The 21,513-nt window shown below is 44.3% G+C and overlaps 1 protein-coding gene across 1 annotated transcript; it reads left to right on the top strand.

Moving 5' to 3' along the window:
- Window positions 1-620: 620 nt before the first annotated feature.
- On the top strand, window positions 621-20,832 carry LOC115130551 (ras-related protein Rap-2a-like). The gene is made up of 2 exons (XM_029661815.2): window positions 621-1,591; window positions 18,284-20,832. The coding sequence occupies exons 1-2, from the start codon at window positions 1,278-1,280 to the stop codon at window positions 18,519-18,521; spliced, it is 552 nt and encodes a 183-aa protein (XP_029517675.1). The 5' UTR covers window positions 621-1,277; the 3' UTR covers window positions 18,522-20,832.
- The last annotated feature ends 681 nt before the right edge of the window (window positions 20,833-21,513 follow it).

Raw genomic sequence — 21,513 nt, forward strand, 5'->3', positions numbered from 1 at the left:
TTCTGATTCCTTTGTTTTGGTGATTCACATAGGAAATAATAAGCCTATTTATATGGGGTATTTTAAATAGGCAGAGGACATTATTTCACAAGTCCCAAATAATGAAATGCTCCATCTCAGGAATTGTTAGGTTAGGTTTAGTCTTATCCCATTTCCTATGACAAAAAAAACATGAATTATTAGGTATTTTTGGATGAATATGCTAAATTGTTGCTATTTCTATCGAATAGTCTGTCTATGCACATCTGCATCTGATAACACAACTTTGCAGATATTGCAAAGACATTGACTTATCCAAATGCATCCACATCCTGCTGTCTAGTTATTTATAGTCCTCTATACAGTCTAGTCCAAGATGGTATTTTGCTAGCTTCCACCTTCACATTGTACTGATGTTTGTCTGAAAGACGGTTACTTTTTTGATGCATGTACACGGCTGGTAGCGTTACCATCGCAACAGCATCCAGGCGCACATTCCTTGTCTTGGATACACATCCTCAAGCTGCTTCTGTGATTGGATGAGCGCCCCGAGGATGTCACTTGGCTACCGAATGATGAGAAATTGAACACATTAACGGAAATCCAGCCCTTGAATTTTACTGGCCGTTTCCGTATGGCATTCAGATAGTCATGAGTGAGGTTTACAGCAAATAAGGGTAGCCATTGGGTTCTTGGTACATCTTTCTAGTGGCGAAGACCCGTCTCCTTTTCGTTGGTACGGAAGCCGAGAGAGGACGGGTTGGTTACGCGGCGGCGGTGGGTCTCCACCCGAGAGTATGGCGGCCAGGATTATATTGGTGAGAGCATAAGGAACGGGAAGAGGTGGTGAAAATAATCAAAGAAGAACGCTTGTATTATTAACTTTTAAAATAGGATTTATTTCTCAACAGTTGTTGAGTTAATACGCGCCAGTCTTCTTTGAGAATCCATCATCAGGAACCGTCCTGTTTTTTCACCAATGTCTTCGCTGGAGCAAGTTTTGTTTTTATGATGCATAGAATGGTAAGCGAAGCAGATGAAAAACCACACGTTTCACATTGTCCCGCGTTTTGATAGCTTGTAATGCACATTTTGAAGTTGCCTGGGGGAATTTCTACAATGAAATCCATCTTCGGTCAGCAAGGCTTTGTGTTCTGCTTTTGTATTTGCCATTGCTGAACGGTAGTAAGGAAGGCAATATTTTTTTTATATCTGTTCAAAATGGAACACGAATAAATGTTATTTGCGCGGGGATAGCTTTCGACAATCTCTTGAAATCATCAACTAACAAGGGAGCAATGCGCGAGTACAAAGTGGTGGTCCTTGGCAGCGGTGGGGTCGGGAAATCCGCCCTCACTGTTCAGTTTGTCACCGGGACTTTTATTGAGAAATACGACCCGACCATAGAGGATTTTTACCGCAAAGAAATCGAGGTGGATTCCTCACCCTCTGTTCTGGAGATTCTTGACACTGCTGGTACTGAACAGTTCGCATCCATGCGGGACCTTTACATCAAAAATGGCCAAGGCTTCATACTTGTCTACAGTCTTGTCAACCAGCAGAGCTTCCAAGACATCAAACCCATGAGGGACCAGATCATCAGAGTGAAAAGGTGGGTGGTTTTGGATCATATTCATGTATTATGGAAGGCCTACAGGAGGCCTATTTCTCATTGTAAACATGCATAGATGTAAATGAATGATAATGCCTGGTTGCATTTTCCCACTGATAGCCGACAACTCATCTGTCACATTGACAGAAAACATCATTAATATCTCAAATGGTACTACACAATCTATGAAGGCACACCTTTGTGCAGAGTAGACACAAAAATGACACTACTTTTGAGGATGTGGCCTGTTATGATACAACACGCAGAACCACTGCCTACTCTGTCCTATTGAAGCATGTTACAGCCTACTACTGCAAACCCATTGATCACAGACGTCAATTGAACGTCTATTCTACGTTGGTTCAATGTAATTTCATTGAAATGATGCGGAAACAGCGTTATTTCAACCAGTATGTGCCCAGTGGGTAATCTCTTCAAGTGGTGCTGTATCATCCAACACTAGCCTATCTATCTCTCTGAAGGCAGTTCAACTGGGTTCTTCAACCATATACATGATATAGCCTATTTAGCATAGTTTTTACGACATGTCTGTGTCTTATTTTGTATGGTAGGAGGCATATGTTTGTGCATCTTCTATTTCTCCCCTATAGCTCTATAGCCATTTTAGTAAGGCCATGCTGTTATTTCTCCTCTGTTAGACTTTACTGTACTACTGAACCACACCAGGCCCGGGCCATCAGTAGATCTGAGACCAGTTTCCCCTGCACTTATTACAGTGGAGATAGTGTCTGTCTGTCTGTCTGACTGGCTACCTCAAATGCAGCTCTGCTCTGTATGCTGGATGAGCTTGGATGCTGCAACCCCAGTGAAATAGACAGTTGGAATACCCAGGAGTCACAGCTCCAGTGGCTCTGCAGAGAGAGAGACAGAGGCCTGATTCTAGCAGACCCTCAAAATGGCAAGAGTCACAACGTTTGGAGGATCACACTGGGCCTGTTTCTGAAGAGAGGAAGTCCACTGGATGTCATAAGGTGAAAGCACCAATTTGTAAGTCGCTCTGGATAAGAGCGTCTGCTAAATGACTTAAATGTAAATGTAAATGTTTTTAATTAGTGTCGCAATCTGTTTGGAAGGAACGAAACAGAACAGGCAGGACTCATGCGTGTGAAAAGCACAGATCAGCACTGTCATTATATGGGTGCGCCAGGCCATCTTTAGTGTCCGCATGCATTGTCCTTACATGTTTATAATCATGCTATAATAATGACACATGCTATAAAGACGACTCGGTTATCCCTTAGCTTAGCAAAGTAATTCACAAAGGCAGAGTGTGCAGTGGCCTAATTTGTGGCAGACTTACAGTCACACAAGAAATGAGTCATCCACTCTCAAGACCTGGTTAAAACCTTATACAAATGCACTCACCATATGAATGCCATAGTATCGTCAAACCTGGGCTACATTCACATGTTGGTGTTTCCCTCTTCTAGAGTTGGTGTGAAGTGGGGATTCAGCCTGCACTGAACTGTGGCGCTGGGTGCATCACTCATTGTTGGTGTCAGTGTATCTGACAGGGTGAACGGAGGGAGTCTGATGAGCTACAAAGAGACGAGACTCTCTGTCCACCGAGAAGCCTCTCAATGGAGGAGTCTGATGAGCTACAAAGAGACGAGACTCTCTGCCCACCGAGAAGCCTCTCAATGGAGGAGTCTGATAAGCTACAAAGAGACAAGTCTCTCTGCCCACCGAGAAGCCTCTCAATGGAGGAGTCTGATGAGCTACAAAGAGATGGGTCTTCTTCCCACCGAGAAGCCTCTCAATGGAGGAGTCTGATGAGCTACAAAGAGATGGGACTCTCTGCCCACCGAGAAGCCTCTCAATGGAGGAGTCTGATGAGCTACAAAGAGACGGGTCTCTCTGCCCACCGAGAAGCCTCTCAATGGAGGAGTCTGATGAGCTACAAAGAGACGGGGCTCTCTGCCCACCGAGAAGCCTCTCAATGGAGGAGTCTGATGAGCTACAAAGAGACGGGGCTCTCTGCCCACCGAGAAGCCTCTCAATGGAGGAGTCTGATGAGCTACAAAGAGACGGGGCTCTCTGCCCACGAGAAGCCTCTCAATGGAGGAGTCTGATGAGCTACAAAGAGACGAGACTCTCTGCCCACCGAGAAGCCTCTCATTGGAGGAGTCTGATGAGCTACAAAGAGACGGGTCTCTCTGCCCACCGAGAAGCCTCTCAATGGAGGAGTCTGATGAGCTACAAAGAGACGGGGCTCTCTGCCCACCGAGAAGCCTCTCAATGGAGGAGTCTGATGAGCTACAAAGAGACGGGGCTCTCTGCCCACCGAGAAGCCTCTCAATGGAGGAGTCTGATGAGCTACAAAGAGACGGGGCTCTCTGCCCACCGAGAAGCCTCTCAATGGAGGAGTCTGATGAGCTACAAAGAGACGGGGCTCTCTGCCCACCGAGAAGCCTCTCAATGGAGGAGTCTGATGAGCTACAAAGAGACGGGGCTCTCTGCCCACGAGAAGCCTCTCAATGGAGGAGTCTGATGAGCTACAAAGAGACGAGACTCTCTGCCAGTCGCTCTGGATAAGAGCGTCTGCTAAATGACTTAAATGTAAATGTAAATGTAAATGCCCACCGAGAAGCCTCTCAATGGAGGAGTCTGATGAGCTACAAAGAGACGGGGCTCTCTGCCCACCGAGAAGCCTCTCAATGGAGGAGTCTGATGAGCTACAAAGAGACGAGACTCTCTGCCCACCGAGAAGCCTCTCAATGGAGGAGTCTGATGAGCTACAAAGAGACGAGACACTCTGTCCACCGAGAAGCCTCTCAATGGAGGAGTCTGATGAGCTACAAAGAGACGGGGCTCTCTGCCCACCGAGAAGCCTCTCAATGGAGGAGTCTGATGAGCTACAAAGAGATGGGGCTCTGCCCACCGAGAAGCCTCTCATTGGAGGAGTCTGATGAGCTACAAAGAGATGGGGCTCTCTGCCCACTGAGAAGCCTCTCAATGGAGTAGTCTGATGAGCTACAAAGAGATGGGGCTCTGCCCACCGAGAAGCCTCTCAATGGAGGAGTCTGATGAGCTACAAAGACATGAGGCTCTCTGCCCACCGAGAAGCCTCTCATTGGAGGAGTCTGATGAGCTACAAAGAGACGGGGTTCTCTGCCCACGAGAAGCCTCTCAATGGAGAACTAGATTAACAACACACAACTACTAAAGTACTCCTCAACTTTTCATTTGCACTCTTCCAATGGCATATTTACAGTCCCCTCAGTCTTTGCATATGAACAACGTGGTCTCAAGTAATCTGATTTCTCCAAAACATCATTATCTGGAGCTGAAATTGCCTTCTCCAATATTTACTGTCAGAATTGCCATGACCAATTTATGAGTTAGATATCCTGGATATCTTGGCGTTTGTTTGTTTTCAGTAAGCTCACGATCGAGTTTGAATTGCATTTAAAACCATTCACATCAATTCCTGTCCTGACTAGATGAAAGAATGCGGTCAGCATGTTTCCCTCATAAAGAGGTGAGTACAGGGAGAGATATGTGAAGGGACGGAGGCTGCCTGGCTGGCGGGGAATCATCCCCTAGTGTGCGTGTGTGCATGCATCAGGTGTGGGCCAGCAGTTTGTGGAGTCAGACACACACCCAAGGACTCTCAGAGTCTCTCCTCAAGTCTGGTTGCACTTTCCTAAGGCATCCAGGCTACTTATTATCCCACTGTAAGACACACCAATACACCATCACAGCCCCACAGGAACAAAGGCAATGCCCATTTATGGACAATAAATCAACCCTTTGCATGACAGTTGCCCATATACAGTGTGTGGTCACACTGTAATCATACATGTATCGACAACATGTTATGACTTTGTAATTACCTTATAATTATGTAACACCTCTGTTCTACTCTGTTAAGCAACTACAAAATGGTAACACAATGTTGTTACTGGGGTAATTGTAGTGTTATTACACAGGGATAACAACAGTAAAGTGTAGCGAGGACATACAGTATTTCTGTTTTGCAGATCATCCTATGTCCTATGTGTTTACGCCCTGCAGCCGTGACATCTGTACTCATGAAATGTAGTGAAAAAAATCATTCTAAAACTAATTCTGTCTGGACTTTCAATTTCAATTGGACCATTTCATTCCAATTAGACTCATAAAAATTGGCCTACTGTGCCTCCAGGTGTGTTGATGATGCGTTAGTGGTCATGCTGGTCAATATTTTCCAACATTTAGAAAAGGTAAATAGCCTAGTGAAAATGTTATTCATTGACTTCAGTAGCGCGTTCAACACCATCCAACCCCACTTACTGGTGGATAAGCTTGTGAATTTGGGTGTCAACTCTCTACCGATCAAGTGGATTAATAGTTTCCTTGTCAACTGTACTCAACAAGTGAAGTTTAACTCCGCCATCTCTACATCTAGAAAGGTGAATACAGGAGCCCCTCAAGGTTGCCGTACTTTCACCGACTCAGCCCACACATTTTGTAAATATGCAGATGACACCGCTGTTGTGGGTTACCTCCACCCAGACCAAGCCTCTCTTCAAGGTTTTGACAGAGAAACGTCTCCTCCACCCAGACCAAGCCTCTCTTCAAGGTTTTGAAGGAGAAACGTCTCCTCCACCCAGACCAAGCCTCTCTTCAAGGTTTTGACAGAGAAACGTCTCCTCCACCCAGACCAAGCCTCTCTTCAAGGTTTTGACAGAGAAACGTCTCCTCCACCCAGACCAAGCCTCTCTTCAAGGTTTTGACAGAGAAACGTCTCCTCCACCCAGACCAAGCCTCTCTTCAAGGTTTTGACAGAGAAACGTCTCCTCCACCCAGACCAAGCCTCTCTTCAAGGTTTTGACAGAGAAACGTCTCCTCCACCCAGACCAAGCCTCTCTTCAAGGTTTTGACAGAGAAACGTCTCCTCCACCCAGACCAAGCCTCTCTTCAAGGTTTTGACAGAGAAACGTCTCCTCCACCCAGACCAAGCCTCTCTTCAAGGTTTTGACGGAGAAACGTTATCTCCACCCAGACCAAGCCTCTCTTTAAGGTTTTGACAGAGAAACGTTTCCTCCACCCAGACCAAGCCTCTCTTTAAGGTTTTGACAGAGAAATGTTTCCTCCACCCAGACCAAGCCTCTCTTTAAGGTTTTGACAGAGAAACTTTTCCTCCACCCAGACCAAGCCTCTCTTTAAGGTTTTGACAGAGAAACGTTTCCTCCACCCAGACCAAGCCTCTCTTCAAGGTTTTGACAGAGAAACGTTTCCTCCACCCAGACCAAGCCTCTCTTCAAGGTTTTGACGGAGAAACGTCCCCTCCACCCAGACCAAGCCTCTCTTCAAGGTTTTGACGGAGAAACGTCTCCTCCACCCAGACCAAGCCTCTCTTCAAGGTTTTGACAGAGAAACGGCAAAATTCCTCCAGTGGTGTTCAGATAACTTTCTTGAAATAAACATTAAGAAAACAAAATAGATGGATATGGATTTGAGAAGGAACAAAACTCCACTATCCCTGCGAAGATCAATGGGGAATCAGTCGATAGAGTGACCACATAAAAGTACCTGGGAATCGAAATAGACAAACTGAAATTCAATGACTGTGACTTTGCAAAGATAAAGAAATTGCAACATAGAATGTTAGTTTTGTCATGCAAACTGAACCATTTACATGTTGATCGCCATATTTTACAAATGTTCTATAAATCTGTCCTGCTGAGTGCTGTCCATTGGTCTGATATGCGTGTTCGGGAACATGTGAGTGCAAGACCAAGTCAAGCTTCAGCGCTTGATTAAGCCTGCAGGAAGGATCATTGGTATAGATCAAGAATCAGCCAGCTACCTGTACACATAACTCATCCTCCTAAAACTTGAAAGCATTTTACAGGACAGTAATCATCCCCTTCACTCAAAATTCAGTCACAGCAGCAGCCAGACAAAATATAATTAAAACAGATAGATATGGGGCCTTTTTTAGTCTGTTGGTCCCTCGAGTATACAGCATATTGCACTTTCACTGTACATGTGTAGCTATAGCACTTTAAATTCATTTTTTTGTGTAGTTTCTGTGTTTTCATGTTTTATGTACTGTCTTTTTAAGCACATGACCAAATTAATTTCCCCCTGGTGGGATAATAAAGTAGATCTGAATCTTTAGGGTTGGTGGGATAGTGTATCGCTGAGATTGTGGTGCCCCTTGTCTAACATGCAGCTCTCTCCCGTCTTAAGCAGTGAAACAGTGTTTGTTTGAAGAGAAGAGCATGGGAACCATGTCCTCTGGAGTTGAACAGTGTGTTTACAGTGAATGTTTACACAGTAGAGGTTACATTGGGGATTCTCTGTGCTGGGGCGTCCAGACCATGACCCCTAAGCTGTTTCCATGGTTGCCTCGGATGACGGCACCACCTCAAAGATGAGCATCATATCCACAGATGGTGTTGACTGTCCACTTTGTTTAGGGACATACAATTACATTCTACGACAGAATGGATGAAAGTACAATCATACTGACACCATCTAAAATATCATTTCCACCTCCAGAAATGAGCAAAATTACATATTGCAAAAATTATTTGTTTAAAAGATTTGTACATTTTGTTCCACATTATCAGGTAGGCTATGCTATTAGCAGTATTCGTTATCACCTGTAGCCTAACGGATGCAGCATAGTGGCTATAAATAAATAGGCTGAATCTACATGTATCCTATTGCGCTAATCATTAGTAAAGTCCTGCATCGTGTCAAATACCCACAATTCCCTGCAGGTGAGTCCCAACAAAATCATCTGGCGGGTAGAATGAAAACATTCTTTCAAGCCGTGGGTCTGCTCGCTGTTCAGAACAATTACTTACACCGGTTGGGAACATTGTAAATCAAGATAATACACATTTTATAAAACCTAGGTGCTTGTTGTGTTACATTAGCATTTTTAGTTTTTTTAAGCAGACGCTCTTATCCAGAGCGATTTACGAGGTGCAATTAGGATATAGGTGCCTTGCTCAAGGGAACATCGACCGATGTTTCACCTAGTCAGCTCGGGGATTCTAATCAACCTTTCAGTTCCTGGCCCAAGGCTCTATCCGCTGGGCAGACAAGGCTACCTGCCAACCACGCATTGAGTCTGGAGCAGGGAACTTTCCCTTATTTGTGTGGTGAAAACGTGCTAACTTGTCAACGCGAAGAGTTGAGGTTCACTCTCCCCACGTGAGAAAGCTCACATGAAAATGGCTATTTTAGGCCTAACCGGATAAATAAAAAGGTTAGGAATAGAGAATAGGCACCGAGGAACGACAGTGAAATCCCCAGTTTGGAAGGACAACATGGTAGATGGTTACACAGCCTGCACGAAGTGCAAGCAGTTAGGCCTATTTGTTTTCGATACTTCAGTTAATTAGCAGTAAATGATTGCATTCATTTAGTTAATTAGACCTTAGGCTGTATAAAGTGTAAACCAGTGCGGATGGTAACAGCTTGAGCAGCCTCCTGAATAAATGCAGCCTGTATTATATTCTGTGAATTTCCTTCCGATAGCACTTGCAATTTATCTTGCATAGAACACACAACAAGCCGACTAGGTAAATATATAAACTACTCTACTATGGGGTTGTCATATTCTATTCATTTGCAGAGGAAAAGTACACGTGGACTGTACTAGCACTTTGTGCAGGCTGTGTAACCATCTATCGTGTTTTCCTTCCAAACTGGGGATTTCACGGTGTCGTTGTAGCCTATTCTCTATTCCTAACCTTTTTATTTATCCGGTTAGGCCTACTTAGCCATTTTCGTGCGAGCTTGGCAACTTCTCGTATTCTCATGTGGGGAGAGTGAAACTCAGCAGAAATATTTTCATGTTCCATATTTTTTGGGGCCTGTGGCGGCAAGGATTTTACCTTGGCGCCGAGCAAACAGCTAAATGACATGGAAACACTGATTACATTCTGATCCTCGTAGAAGATCAGGAAATGACTCAACCTCTTGTCTGAATCATTAGCCAATTCATTTACCATCATATTGTATTGGAAGAGTAGGCTGTCAAATAGTGTAGTCGAATGATTCCTAGTCATCTAGCTTTTTCTCAAACTCTGTCCTCCAGGACTCCAAGGGGTGCACTGTTGGTTTTTGCCCCAGCACTACACAGCTGATTCAAGTAATCAACTAATCATCAAGCTCTGATCATTTGAATCGGCTGCGTAGTATCAGGGCAAAAATCAACAGTGCACCCCTTTGGGGTTCCTGAGGACCAACTTTGGGAAGCGCTGGAGTAATCAGTCTGTATATATATTAAAAGATATTAAAAGACGTTCTGGGCACTGCTGGATGTCACCACACCCTCCCTCCGTACAGAGGGGTGAAAGTAGAGTGGGGCTTTAGTGCACAGCCCAGCCGGCAGTCCTGACATCTCCTCATGACCACGGGGCTAAGGAGGCCCCGTGTCTCTCCTCCAAGGCTCCACGCTGCACTGGGTGTTATGCAGCTGTCACTGCTGTTCACTTAGCCTCTCCTGTCCTTGTCACTGTCTCACACAGGAGCCGTCACCGCCGCCTGCCAGGTCGGAGGTGCTGGTTTGTGCTGCGCCAGTCCCGAGCCCTGTCAGCGCGTATCAGTGTTTGGCGCTCGTCAGTGGCACAGAGCGCCATTAACAGAGGTCATGGGGCCAGATGATTAGCTCCTTCCACATGCCTGCTGGGGGAACATCACTCCCCAGCAACAGTAAGCCATGCACAGGTTATACCAGCTGACGGGTGACACAGATGGAGCGCATGGAAATGGAGGAGGGACAGGGATGATTTACCTTCTGGGTAATGTTGTACTTCTTGCCATTGTCAGCCAGAGGACTTAGGTTGTTATGGTGACAGGGTCAGAATGAGACCACAGAAGGTTTTGTTGTTCTCAGAGTACACTTCTAGTTGAAGGCAGGACTCACCCTATGTCGCAGTGATCTACAACTGAAGAATATACCAATCAAGTCAAGAGAGTTTGCCATGTGTCGATTGGTTAAAATGATCACGGCTATATGGTTTTTCCAATAGTGTCCTTCATTTCTCTTAGCACAGCATTCAGGTGTATTACTGTGGCCTGTATCTTTGTTCTTGTCAAGCCTTTCTCAGTGTGTTGAATGCTGTAACAGAGAATAACACTATTAGTAAAAGTCCCATGAGGGTAGTGGCTACCTGTTACTGCTGATCACTTATTAACCATTATTTATTCACATTACTAACATGCCATGAATTATCTCCTGCCAGCTGGATATTTCTATAGCAATCAATCAAAGGTATTTATAAAGCCCTTTTTTTTACATCAGCAGTTGTCTCAAAGTGCTTATACAGAAACCCAGCCCCAAACAGCAAGCACTGCAGATGTAGAAGCACAGTGGTCAGGAAACACTTTCTAGAAAGGCAGGAACCTAGGAAGAAACCAGGCTCTGAGAGGTGGTGTGATTAGATGGAGGAATATCCTATTTGATAGCATGTCAACTTGTAAAAAAACAAAAATGTAAACACAGATTCATCGGTTTCATGTGAATTTCAATAACCCTGTCAATGTTAACCCTGTCAAGACCACACACACATTTGTTTCACCCAGATCAAGTTGAACCATTTTATACGAACTGATGCAGGGAACTACTTGTCTATTTTTCTAAGCCTGGCTTCAGCGTCACACAAACAGAGCTACTCAGAGATGATTGAAGTTCAGTCACAAGCGAAAAGGGCAAGGCAATAGAAAATAATGACATAGTTTGCATTGTCAGCCAAGCAGTTTAGTAGGAGTGGCGATATAAGTGATTGTACTGTTGTGGAGAGAGACAGTAATGTTTGACGCTTTTAACTGGTATTGTTGAATATGACTGAGCGGAGAGAACTTTTAACTGGTATTGTTGAAGGTGACTGAGCGGGAGAGAACTTTTAACTGGTATTGTTGAAGATGACTGAGCGGGAGAGAACTTTTAACTGGTATTGTTGAAGGTGACTGAGCGGGAGAGAACTTTTAACTGGTATTGTTGAAGATGACTGAGCGGGAGAGAACTTTTAACTGGTATTGTTGAAGATGACTGAGCGGGAGAGAACTTTTAACTGGTATTGTTGAAGATGACTGAGCGGGAGAGAACTTTTAACTGGTATTGTTGAAGATGACTGAGTGGGAGAGAACTTTTAACTGGTATTGTTGAAGATGACTGAGTGGGAGAGAACTTTTAACTGGTATTGTTGAAGATGACTGAGCGGGAGAGAACTTTTAACTGGTATAGTCGAAGATGACTGAGCGGGAGAGAACTTGACAATGACAAACAGCCTCAAGCACACTTTTGTTGTTGTTGTATTTTGTTGTTTAATGTCACAAATGAATCACATTTCTATGTATCCTTATATTAAGTGGTATGCCTACGATGTGTTACCAGATAAAACGTCATGTGTTTGCTGCATTTCTACGTTTTATTGGTGACAATTTACATTTACTGAAGGTGATGATAATGTGTATAGGTTCAGGCTCCTTTGTGTGTGCCACTGTAATGTTTATGTGGAACCAGAGATCAGGGGAGAGAGGGTGAAACCTACTGACTGTGTCACTCCAAGCCACAGGTTCTATTTATAAAACCCAGAAATTAGACCAATCTAATCTTAGCTACTGTACTCCTCTTCTCCCATATTTTCATCAAGCATGTGGGGAAAGTAGAACACATTTCAAATTAAACACAGCCAGTATTCATTTCAGATTTGGTGAAGTTGATTCATTCAGATATGTTATGTAATTTGTAAGTGTTCGGTTTCTTTCCTGCCCCTTTGATTTAGCAAATTATTCAAAAATGTCACTGAACCTCCAATAAGAGACCATGACTGTGAGGTGTTTTTGTCTTCTGAGAAAAGCAACACATCAGCCTTAGAGCTGCAGTCAGTATATACAGTTGAAGTCGGAAGTTTACATACACCTTAGCGTTAGCTTCCCACAATAAGTTGGGTGAATTTTGGCCCATTCCTCTTGACAGTGCTGTAACTGAGTCAGGTTTGTTGGTCTCCTTGCTCGCACACACAGAAGCCCTCAAATTTTCTATAGGATTAGGGTCAGGACTTTGTGATGACCATTCCAATATAGAGGTCGACCGATTAATCGGAATGGCCGATTAATTAGGGCCGATTTCAAGTTTTCATAACAATCGGAAATCTGTATTTTTGGGCGCCGATTTGCCAATTAAAAAAAAAAATGTATACCTTTATTTAACTAGGCAAGTCAGTTAAGAACACATTCTTATTTTCAATGATGGCCTAGGAACGGTGGGTTAACTGCCTCGTTCAGGGGCAGAACGACAGATTTTCACCTTGTCAGCTCGGGGATCCAATCTTGCAACCTTACAGTTAACTCGTCCAACGCTCTAACCACCTGCCTCTCGTTGCACTCCACAAGGAGACTGCCTGTTATGCAAATTCAGTAAGCCAAGGTAAGTTGCTAGCTAGCATTAAACTTATCTTATAAAAAAACAATCAATCATAATCACTAGTTAACTACACATGGTTGATGATATTACTAGATATTATCTAGCGTGTCCTGCGTTGCATATAATATGACTGAGCATAAAAGCATACACGTATCTAAGTATCTGAATGAGCGGTGGCAGGCAGAAGCAGGCGCGTGAACATGAATTCAAACAGCACTTTCGTGTGTTTTGCCAGCAGCTCTTCGTTGTGCGTCAAGCATTGCGCTGTTTATGACTTCAAGCCGAGATGAGGCTGGTGTAACCGAAGTGAAATGTCTAGCAAGTTAGCGCGCGCTAATAGCGTTTCAAACGTCACTCGCTCTGAGCCTTCTAGTAGTTGTTCCCCTTGCTCTGCATGGGTAACGCTGCTTCGATGGTGGCTGTTGTCGTTGTGTTGCTGGTTCGAGCCCAGGGAGGAGCGAGGAGAAGGACGGAAGCTATACTGTTACACTGGCAATACTAAAGTGCCTATAAGAACATCTAATAGTCAAAGGTTAATGAAATACAAATGGTATAGAGGTAAATAGTCCTATAATTCCTATAATAACTAGAACCTAAAACTTCTTACCTGGGAATATTGAAGACTCATGGTAAAACTTTCATATGTTCTCATGTTATGAGCAAGGAACTGAAACGTTAGCTTTCTTACATAGCACATATTGCACTTTTACTTTCTTCTCCAACACTTTGTTTTTGCATTATTTAAACCAAATTGAACATGTTTCATTATTTACTTGAGGCTAAATTGATTTTATTGATGTATTATATTAAGTTAAAGTAAGTGTTCATTCAGTATTGTTGTAATTGTCATTATTACAAATAAAATATAAAAAAATGGGCTGATTAATCGGTATCGCCGTTGAAAAATCATAATCGGTCGACCTCTACTCCAATACCTTGACTTTGTTGTCCTTAAGCCATTTTGCCACAACTTTGGAAGTATGCTTGGAGTCATTGTCCATTTGGAAGACCCATTTGCGCCCAAGCTTTAACTTTCTGACTGATGTTGCTTCAATATATCCACATTATTTTCCTACCTCATGATGCCATCTATTTTGTGAAGTGCACCAGTCCCTCCTGCAGCAAAGCACCCCCACAACATGATACTGACACTCCCGTGCTTCACAGTTGGGATGGTGTTCTTCAGCTTGCAAGCCTCCCCCTTTTCCTCCAAACATAACGATGGCCAAACAATTATATTTTTGCTTCATCAGACCAGAGGACATTTCTCCAAAAAGTACAATCTTTGACCCCATGTGCAGTTGCAAACCATAGTCTGGCTTTTTTATGGTGGTTTTGGACCAGTGGCTTCTTCCTTGCTGAGCGGCCTTTCAGGTTGTGTCAATATAGGACTCGTTTTACTGTGGATATAGATATTTTTGTACCTGTTTCCTCCAGCATCTTCACAAGGTTCTTTGCTGCTGTTCTGGGATTGATTTGCACTTTTCGCACCAAAGTACGTTCATCTCTAGGAGACAGAACACGTTTTCTTCCTGAGCGGTATGACAGCTGTGTGGTCCCATGGTGTTAATACTTGCGTACTATTGTTTGAACAGATGAACGTGGTACCTTCAGGCGTTTGGAAATTGATCCCAAGGACGAACCAGACTTGTGGAGGTCTTGGCTGATTTCTTTTGATTTTCCCATGATGTCAAGGAAAGAGGAACTGAGTTTGAAGGTAGGCCTTGAAATACATCCACAGGTACAGCTCCAATTGACTAAAATTATGTCAATTAGCCTATCAGAAGCTTCTAAAGCCATGACATTTTCTGGAATTTTCCAAGCTGTTCAAATGCACAGTCAACTTAGTGTATGTGAACTTCTGACCAACTGGAATTGTGATACAGTGAGTTATAAGTGAAATAATTTTCTCATTTGTGCCCCTGCCCTGATTCATCTCAATAAAACCACCTGAGTCAGCTCCAGTCAGACCCACTTCTCCTCAGCTGGGCGCCATAATGTGAACTCACTGAGACAGACACACAGCCAGCCTGAGGTACAGAAGACTCAGGACAAATTCCATCTCACTGTGCAGGGACCTGGCTGGCCCTCTTTCACCATGTAGGCCAGGCTGGCTGGCTTTGTCTCAGCTAGGGCCTGATAAACCCAGCGGCTGGGCCCAGAGACCACCACACAGCTCCCACCCTGCCTCCCTCAGCTAGGCCAAGGACTATATCTGTTGATGCATCTTGCATTATAAATAAGGGTTGTTTGGGAGAGCTGCGCTGGGTGTTTTGCTTTAGCCACATGCAGTCAGACTGTCAGACAGTTGGAGTGGAGTGTTTGCATGCTCGCCCGTGTATCTACGTTGAAGACTACCGCTCAAGACTTCAGAGTGGAGAATGTATAGCCAACAGGCTCAACCTCAAAATATGGGCATAAGTATAAGCGACCCTGGACCTTCTCTGTCCACCCGCATCCTCCCTTCCTTCACCCAGCGCCTGGCCCAGAGAGCCCATTGTGCGAAGTCTCTGTGAGGCTTTGGTATCCGTGGCAGCCGTCCTCACACTCCTCCTGGGATTGCAGGATTCCCCTCTGTCATTACAGATATTTTATAGCCCTTCTCCAGATGATAAATATTTTTTGGGGTGCTGCCTGTTCTGCTCTCCTGCATGGTGGAGTGGCTGTTCTGCCGTTAGGTAGCCTATGAAATCTGTCATTATTTTAATGGATGCATATGTTTTCATTTGACTTTTCTCCCATCCCGGCTGCTCCTCTCTAGCTCATCATCCATAATGATCTGGGGTTGTTCCCCGTGAAGTATAGAGTGCTGAGAAGCAGACAGCTGTGACAATAGCAGCAGGGAGAGATGCTGTGTTTGTAAGCTCATCTGAAATCATTTTCCATCAGAGCTCAGTGAGTCTCAGAGCCAGGCTCAAGTCCTTTACCAAATAGTGTTACTTTTGCTCTTACCTCTGCGTAAACACAGAAACACACACACACACACGCTCTAGAATAAACACACGCTTCCATACCACTGTTCTCCATGTTCCCTGGGCTCTCCAGTGCATGTCTTCCCATGAATGAGTGGGTTTGGACAGTAGGCTGTAATCCGAGGTGGTGAGGCAGTATGTGAAGTCATGTCAAATCAAATCTAATTTTATTTGTCACATACACATGGTTAGACGATGTTAATGCGAGTGTAGCGAAATGCTTGTGCTTCTAGTTCCGACAATGCAGTAATAACCAACGAGTAATCTAACTAACAATTCCAAAACTACTAACTTATACACACAAGTGTAAAGGGATAAAGAATATGTACATAAAGATATATGAATGAGTGACGACGGCCACAGGCCTCCATATGAGCTGGGTCTGGTAGAGATGGCGCTGCCACCACAGCCCAGTTCAGATTAGAGACGCCCACCCGTGGAGGGGACTGCCATTACCCCCCTAAACGCTGTGCCCCCTGTGGGTTCTCTAAACGGGCACAACCTCCACAGAGGCAGGGCCTGGTCAGGCCCTCCAATCTACACACCCTCAGCACTATGGTTAGGCTTTCTCAGCAGCACTATGGTTAGACCTTCTCAGCAGCACTATGGTTAGACCTTCTCAGCAGCACTATGGTTAGACCTTCTCAGCAGCACTATGGTTAGACCTTCTCAGCAGCACTATGGTTAGGCCTTCTCAGCAGCACTATGGTTAGGCCTTCTCAGCAGCACTATGGTTAGACCTTCTCAGCAGCACTATGGTTAGGCCTTCTCAGCAGCACTATGGTTAGACCTTCTCAGCAGCACTATGGTTAGGCCCTCTCAGCAGCACTATGGTTAGGCCCTCTCAGTGATCATGGGGAGGGAGTGTATAGTTGGACTTCATGTTTTTACAGTCGCCACAAAAATGTGTTCCTGAATAACAGTGTTGCCCAATCAGGGGCCTCCAATAACTTGTTGGAGTTAGGAATGCTGTCTCCAGCTGTTTGAACATTTTGGGTTCAAACGGCTAATGTATTCCAGCCGTTCTGCAACGCTGTGTGGTGGCGGACTGTATTGTGTGTCACAGCCACACACAGTAGCTCACAGAGCCATGAACTCTGCTGTTTTAACCCCTGTAGTTCTTGGCTTGCCCACAGAATGAGAAAAGTAGAAATTAGCGTTCATTCTGGATAATATATTCAGGAGTAGATCAAAGTGAGCTTCTTATTCTTTGCCAGTTGAAGCTTATTTAGCACTGGAACCTGCAGACCATGGACCTCGTGAGAAGAAGCTCACGTCCCTCTACTTAAGAAAGTCTCTGATTCTCTCCATCTCTCCAATACTATGCATTTCCTTGTGTACCCGTTACCATAGCAATCAAGGACAATTGTTTTTCTGTCAAATAGTGTTAAATCACTGAGAGGAATTAATATTTCATACATAGAGGCTAACCTTTGAAAAGTTGAATGAAGGTGTCTGGGAGCATGATTCTCCTGGGATGTTTGTGCTCAATAACATGAGAAGAGTGGTGTGTTCTGGTTCATATTATAACCAGTGAGAGAGCTACTTGCAGATGAAGAATAAAAGCATAGCCTTTATTCTCTGTGATGTGTCCAAAATAGAGCTGCTTAATTCACATCATCAGCTCCTCCCGACATGTCTTCAATGAACTGAAATGTTGTCAATAATAACCAATGTATTTGTATTGATCAATAAGATGCAGACATGTTGAATCATGTTCAGTAAATGTTTCTTTATTGAGAGTGTTAGTATTAAGACCTAAGGTCCTTCATTAGGAATATGATGTAACACTAGCCCATTTCCTCAGTGGCAGCACTTTCCCAACATGGCCTCTTCCGGCCTCCAGGGGATTGTGGGTTATTTCACCCACTTCCTGTTGACTGCTGGGCTGGTTAAGTACTTGAGTTGTCATTGATAGTAATTGGAATATAGTATGTTGGCGGTATAGATTTCTTTCTCAGCAAGACACGTCTCATAACTGAATTTGTCAGGCCTTTTAGATGATATATTTTAGGATAATGTGCCATACGGATTTAATGTAATTATTTATGTTTTCATTGATTTATTGTCAACATGATGTGGCAGCAGAGAAACTTTCATTATTCCTATTAAATTATTATTTAGGAGAGTGCAGAGAGGACGACGTCAGGTACAGGAAAACACAAAGGCTGAGAAACTAGTCAGCACCCCTATATCTTAGTTCAACATCTCAGCAAATCACATCTCATTCTGATCTGCCTTGACAGTGATTGACCATGTATTCATGTCACATGATGGTTTATGGTCATTTTCTGCATCTGTTTGTGTGTGTGTCGTCTGCAGGTACGAGAAGGTCCCAGTGATCCTGGTGGGGAACAAAGTGGACCTGGAGGGTGAGAGGGAGGTGTCGGCCAGCGAGGGCCAGGCTCTGGCCGAGGAGTGGGGCTGTCCCTTCATGGAGACCTCGGCCAAGAGCAAAACCATGGTGGACGAACTGTTTGCCGAGATTGTTCGGCAGATGGACTACGCCGCCCAGCCAGACAAGAATGACCCATGCTGCTCCTCCTGCAATATACAATAGCCCCAGGGATTAGGGCGACGCCAGGGGAGAGGACGTAGCCCAGGGCCTAGGGCGACGCCAGGGGAGAGAGGACATAGCCCTAGGGCGACACCAGGGGAGACAGGACGTACCCCCAGGGCATAGGGCGGCGCCAGGGGAGAGAGGACGTACCCCCAAGGCCTAGGGTGACGCCAGGGGAGAGAGGACATAGCCCTAGGGCGACACCAGGGGAGAGAGGACGTACCCCCAGGGCCTAGGGCGACGCTAGTGGCCAGTGGAGAGAGAACATAGCCCCAGGGCCTAGCGGGACGCCAGGGGAGAGAGGACATAGCCCTAGTGCGACACCAGGGGAGAGAGGACGTACCCCCAGGGCCTAGGGCGACGCTAGTGGCCAGTGGAGAGAGAACATAGCCCCAGGGCCTAGCGGGACGCCAGGGGAGAGAGGACGTACCCCCAGGGCCTAGGGCGACGCTAGTGTCCAGTGGAGAGAGAACATAGCCCCAGGGCCTAGCGGGATGCCAGGGGAGAGAGGGAGTCTGCATACAGGATAATTCACAGAGAGGAGGACAATACTTACACCAACAACAGCGACGATTAACAAACTCATGGTAGAAATGTGGTGGAATTGAACTCTTCGGTGCATAAAATCAGTCATGATGTAATTAATGATTTATGTTCATAATTAATATAATTAAATTAGGAATTCAAAGGATTTGTCTCAAGAGAAATTGACAAACAAACAGGACTAAAGAAAAGTGCACTCGCTTTATGTTATCCTGTTTTCTCCGTCTTGAGTCGTCTGTCGGAATTACTGAACAGGATGTGTACTCTTTATGCTGTTCTGCGATCATTAATATGTTTCTTTAACATAGTTTTAGTTTTGTTGATATGACCCAGTTTTTCTCTCAGCACATCGAGCTTCTTTCTCCGTTTTAACTGACAGAGCAGAAGATAGCAACTGCACCGACTCAAGAGGAGGTAATCCCTCAAATCTACTTGTTTGAAACATGGATTAGTAATTGATTTGTGTACTAGGTTTCTCTGTGCAGGAAAAGAGAAAGCCTACCTACCTTTATCCAATGAGATGTGTTGTACTCATCACTAGGCCAGAATCAAAGAGGTGACTTGAATGAGCCTCTTTTTAATTTTCTCTTTGATTTGTTTTGCGGAAGGGGTAAAAACTGGTGGAAAAGACAGTCTTGCTTCCTGTTTTCCCCTTCTGGAGGTGTTGTAGCAGAGGTGTCTGTCACATAATCCTGTCTTTCATGTTGGTGTCAGAAAGTTCTGACGACAGATTGCTGAATATTGTAACCGTTTCATTCAGATGGTACTAGGAGGACTCCATCTTTCAGTATTTGAATATCTCTACAGACTCTAGAAACGGTTTACTTTTCAGTAATGGGTGCCATCCCACATCCTCTCCATTGAATTTGATTTTGATTGGGTATCACAAATTGAAATGGGGTGCAACATTTTCTCAACATCCCACTCCTCTTTAAGTATTCAAATGTATAGTAGTAACAGTAATGATGATGATGATTATAATTGTTATTTAACAGTAGTGTAAATATTTTGTCTGGAAAGTTCCAGCTCCTATGAAGACACTGACTGAACTGTTGTCAACCGTATCAGTGGAGGCTGCTGGGGGGAGAACAGCGTTTTAATAATGGCTGTAACGGAGCAAATGGAATGCCATCAAACACCTGGAAACTGTGTGTTTGATATCTCGCCACAGATTCCGATCCAGCCATTACCACGAGCACATCCTCCCCAATTAACGTGCCACCAACCTCCTGTGAACTGTATGCATGGCAAGTAAACAAAAAAAAAGATGACTTTATCGTTTGAGATTATTATTGGCTGTGTAAACTTAGAAACCAGACACATGCACATCTGGGTCCGGACACTGTCTCAACGACACATGGTTGTAGGCCACGGGGAGCCAGACCTCCCTTGGGTTACCATTTTCATTGTTCATTTGATCTCATTTTTATGTCACCATTTACTCTTTCTCCCTAAATGAATGGATGAATGACACTTCCATTTAGCACCTACACAATAAAAGTGTGTTTAATAACACAATGCATTGCAGTGTGAATGACACTATTTCTATGTTTACTTATTGGAGTGACAGGCCCTCTACTCCATCGCCGGGTTCTCTCTAAAGTGTTCTGGGAGAGAGACATTTATCTGGAAGGAAATGGTTTCCGTTCCAATGCCACCGCCAGTTCTAAATAGCACAGTCACTTTGTGAATGACAAGAACCCAACGTTGATTGCTCCAGCAAGTGCACAATGCTTGATGAATTAAACTTTACTTTCTTCTTTGTTTATATGGGGGTTGTGTTTTTGTGTTCCTTGATGATGATGATGATGATGATGATAAGAATTATGATAATAATAATTATATGAAGAGTACTTTATCTATGGGCCCAATACACACACAGTGCTTGCAGGTTGGTATTTACTGGGATGACGTACTGGAGGCAGCTCTGCATGGTAGTCAGTAGCTGGCACAGCCACAAAGTCATACAATCTGATTTTATGCCTAACCTTCATTGAAGACCAAAAAGCAAATTGTTGTTTTAATTAATATTTACGATATATTTAACAATAAGGCACGAGGGGGTGTGGTATATGGTATATAGGTCATATACCACACCCCCTGAGGTGCCTTATTGCTATTATAAACTGGTTACCAATGTAATTAGAGCAGTAAAAATAAATGTTGTGTCATACCTGTAGAATACCACGGTTGTCAGATAATCAGTGTTCAGGGCTCGAACCTCCCAGTTTATAATATCAATGTTGACTTTGCTGCTGTCCCATCTAGTGGAAACCGCTCTGCCTCCAAGACAAGATTCATCCCAATAAACATCAACCTGCGTTAAGCTCTCCCTAGCAAGCCCCATGTGACATATCTTCTCTATTCTACTTAATATAGCCCTGATTAGATTAAACTAAATAGTACTCTGAAAAGAACGACTGCACCAATGATGCTGAACACTGGTCGC

The sequence above is a fragment of the Oncorhynchus nerka genome, linkage group LG1 (genome assembly GCF_034236695.1).
Source record: "Oncorhynchus nerka isolate Pitt River linkage group LG1, Oner_Uvic_2.0, whole genome shotgun sequence".
Classification (NCBI taxonomy): domain Eukaryota; kingdom Metazoa; phylum Chordata; class Actinopteri; order Salmoniformes; family Salmonidae; genus Oncorhynchus; species Oncorhynchus nerka.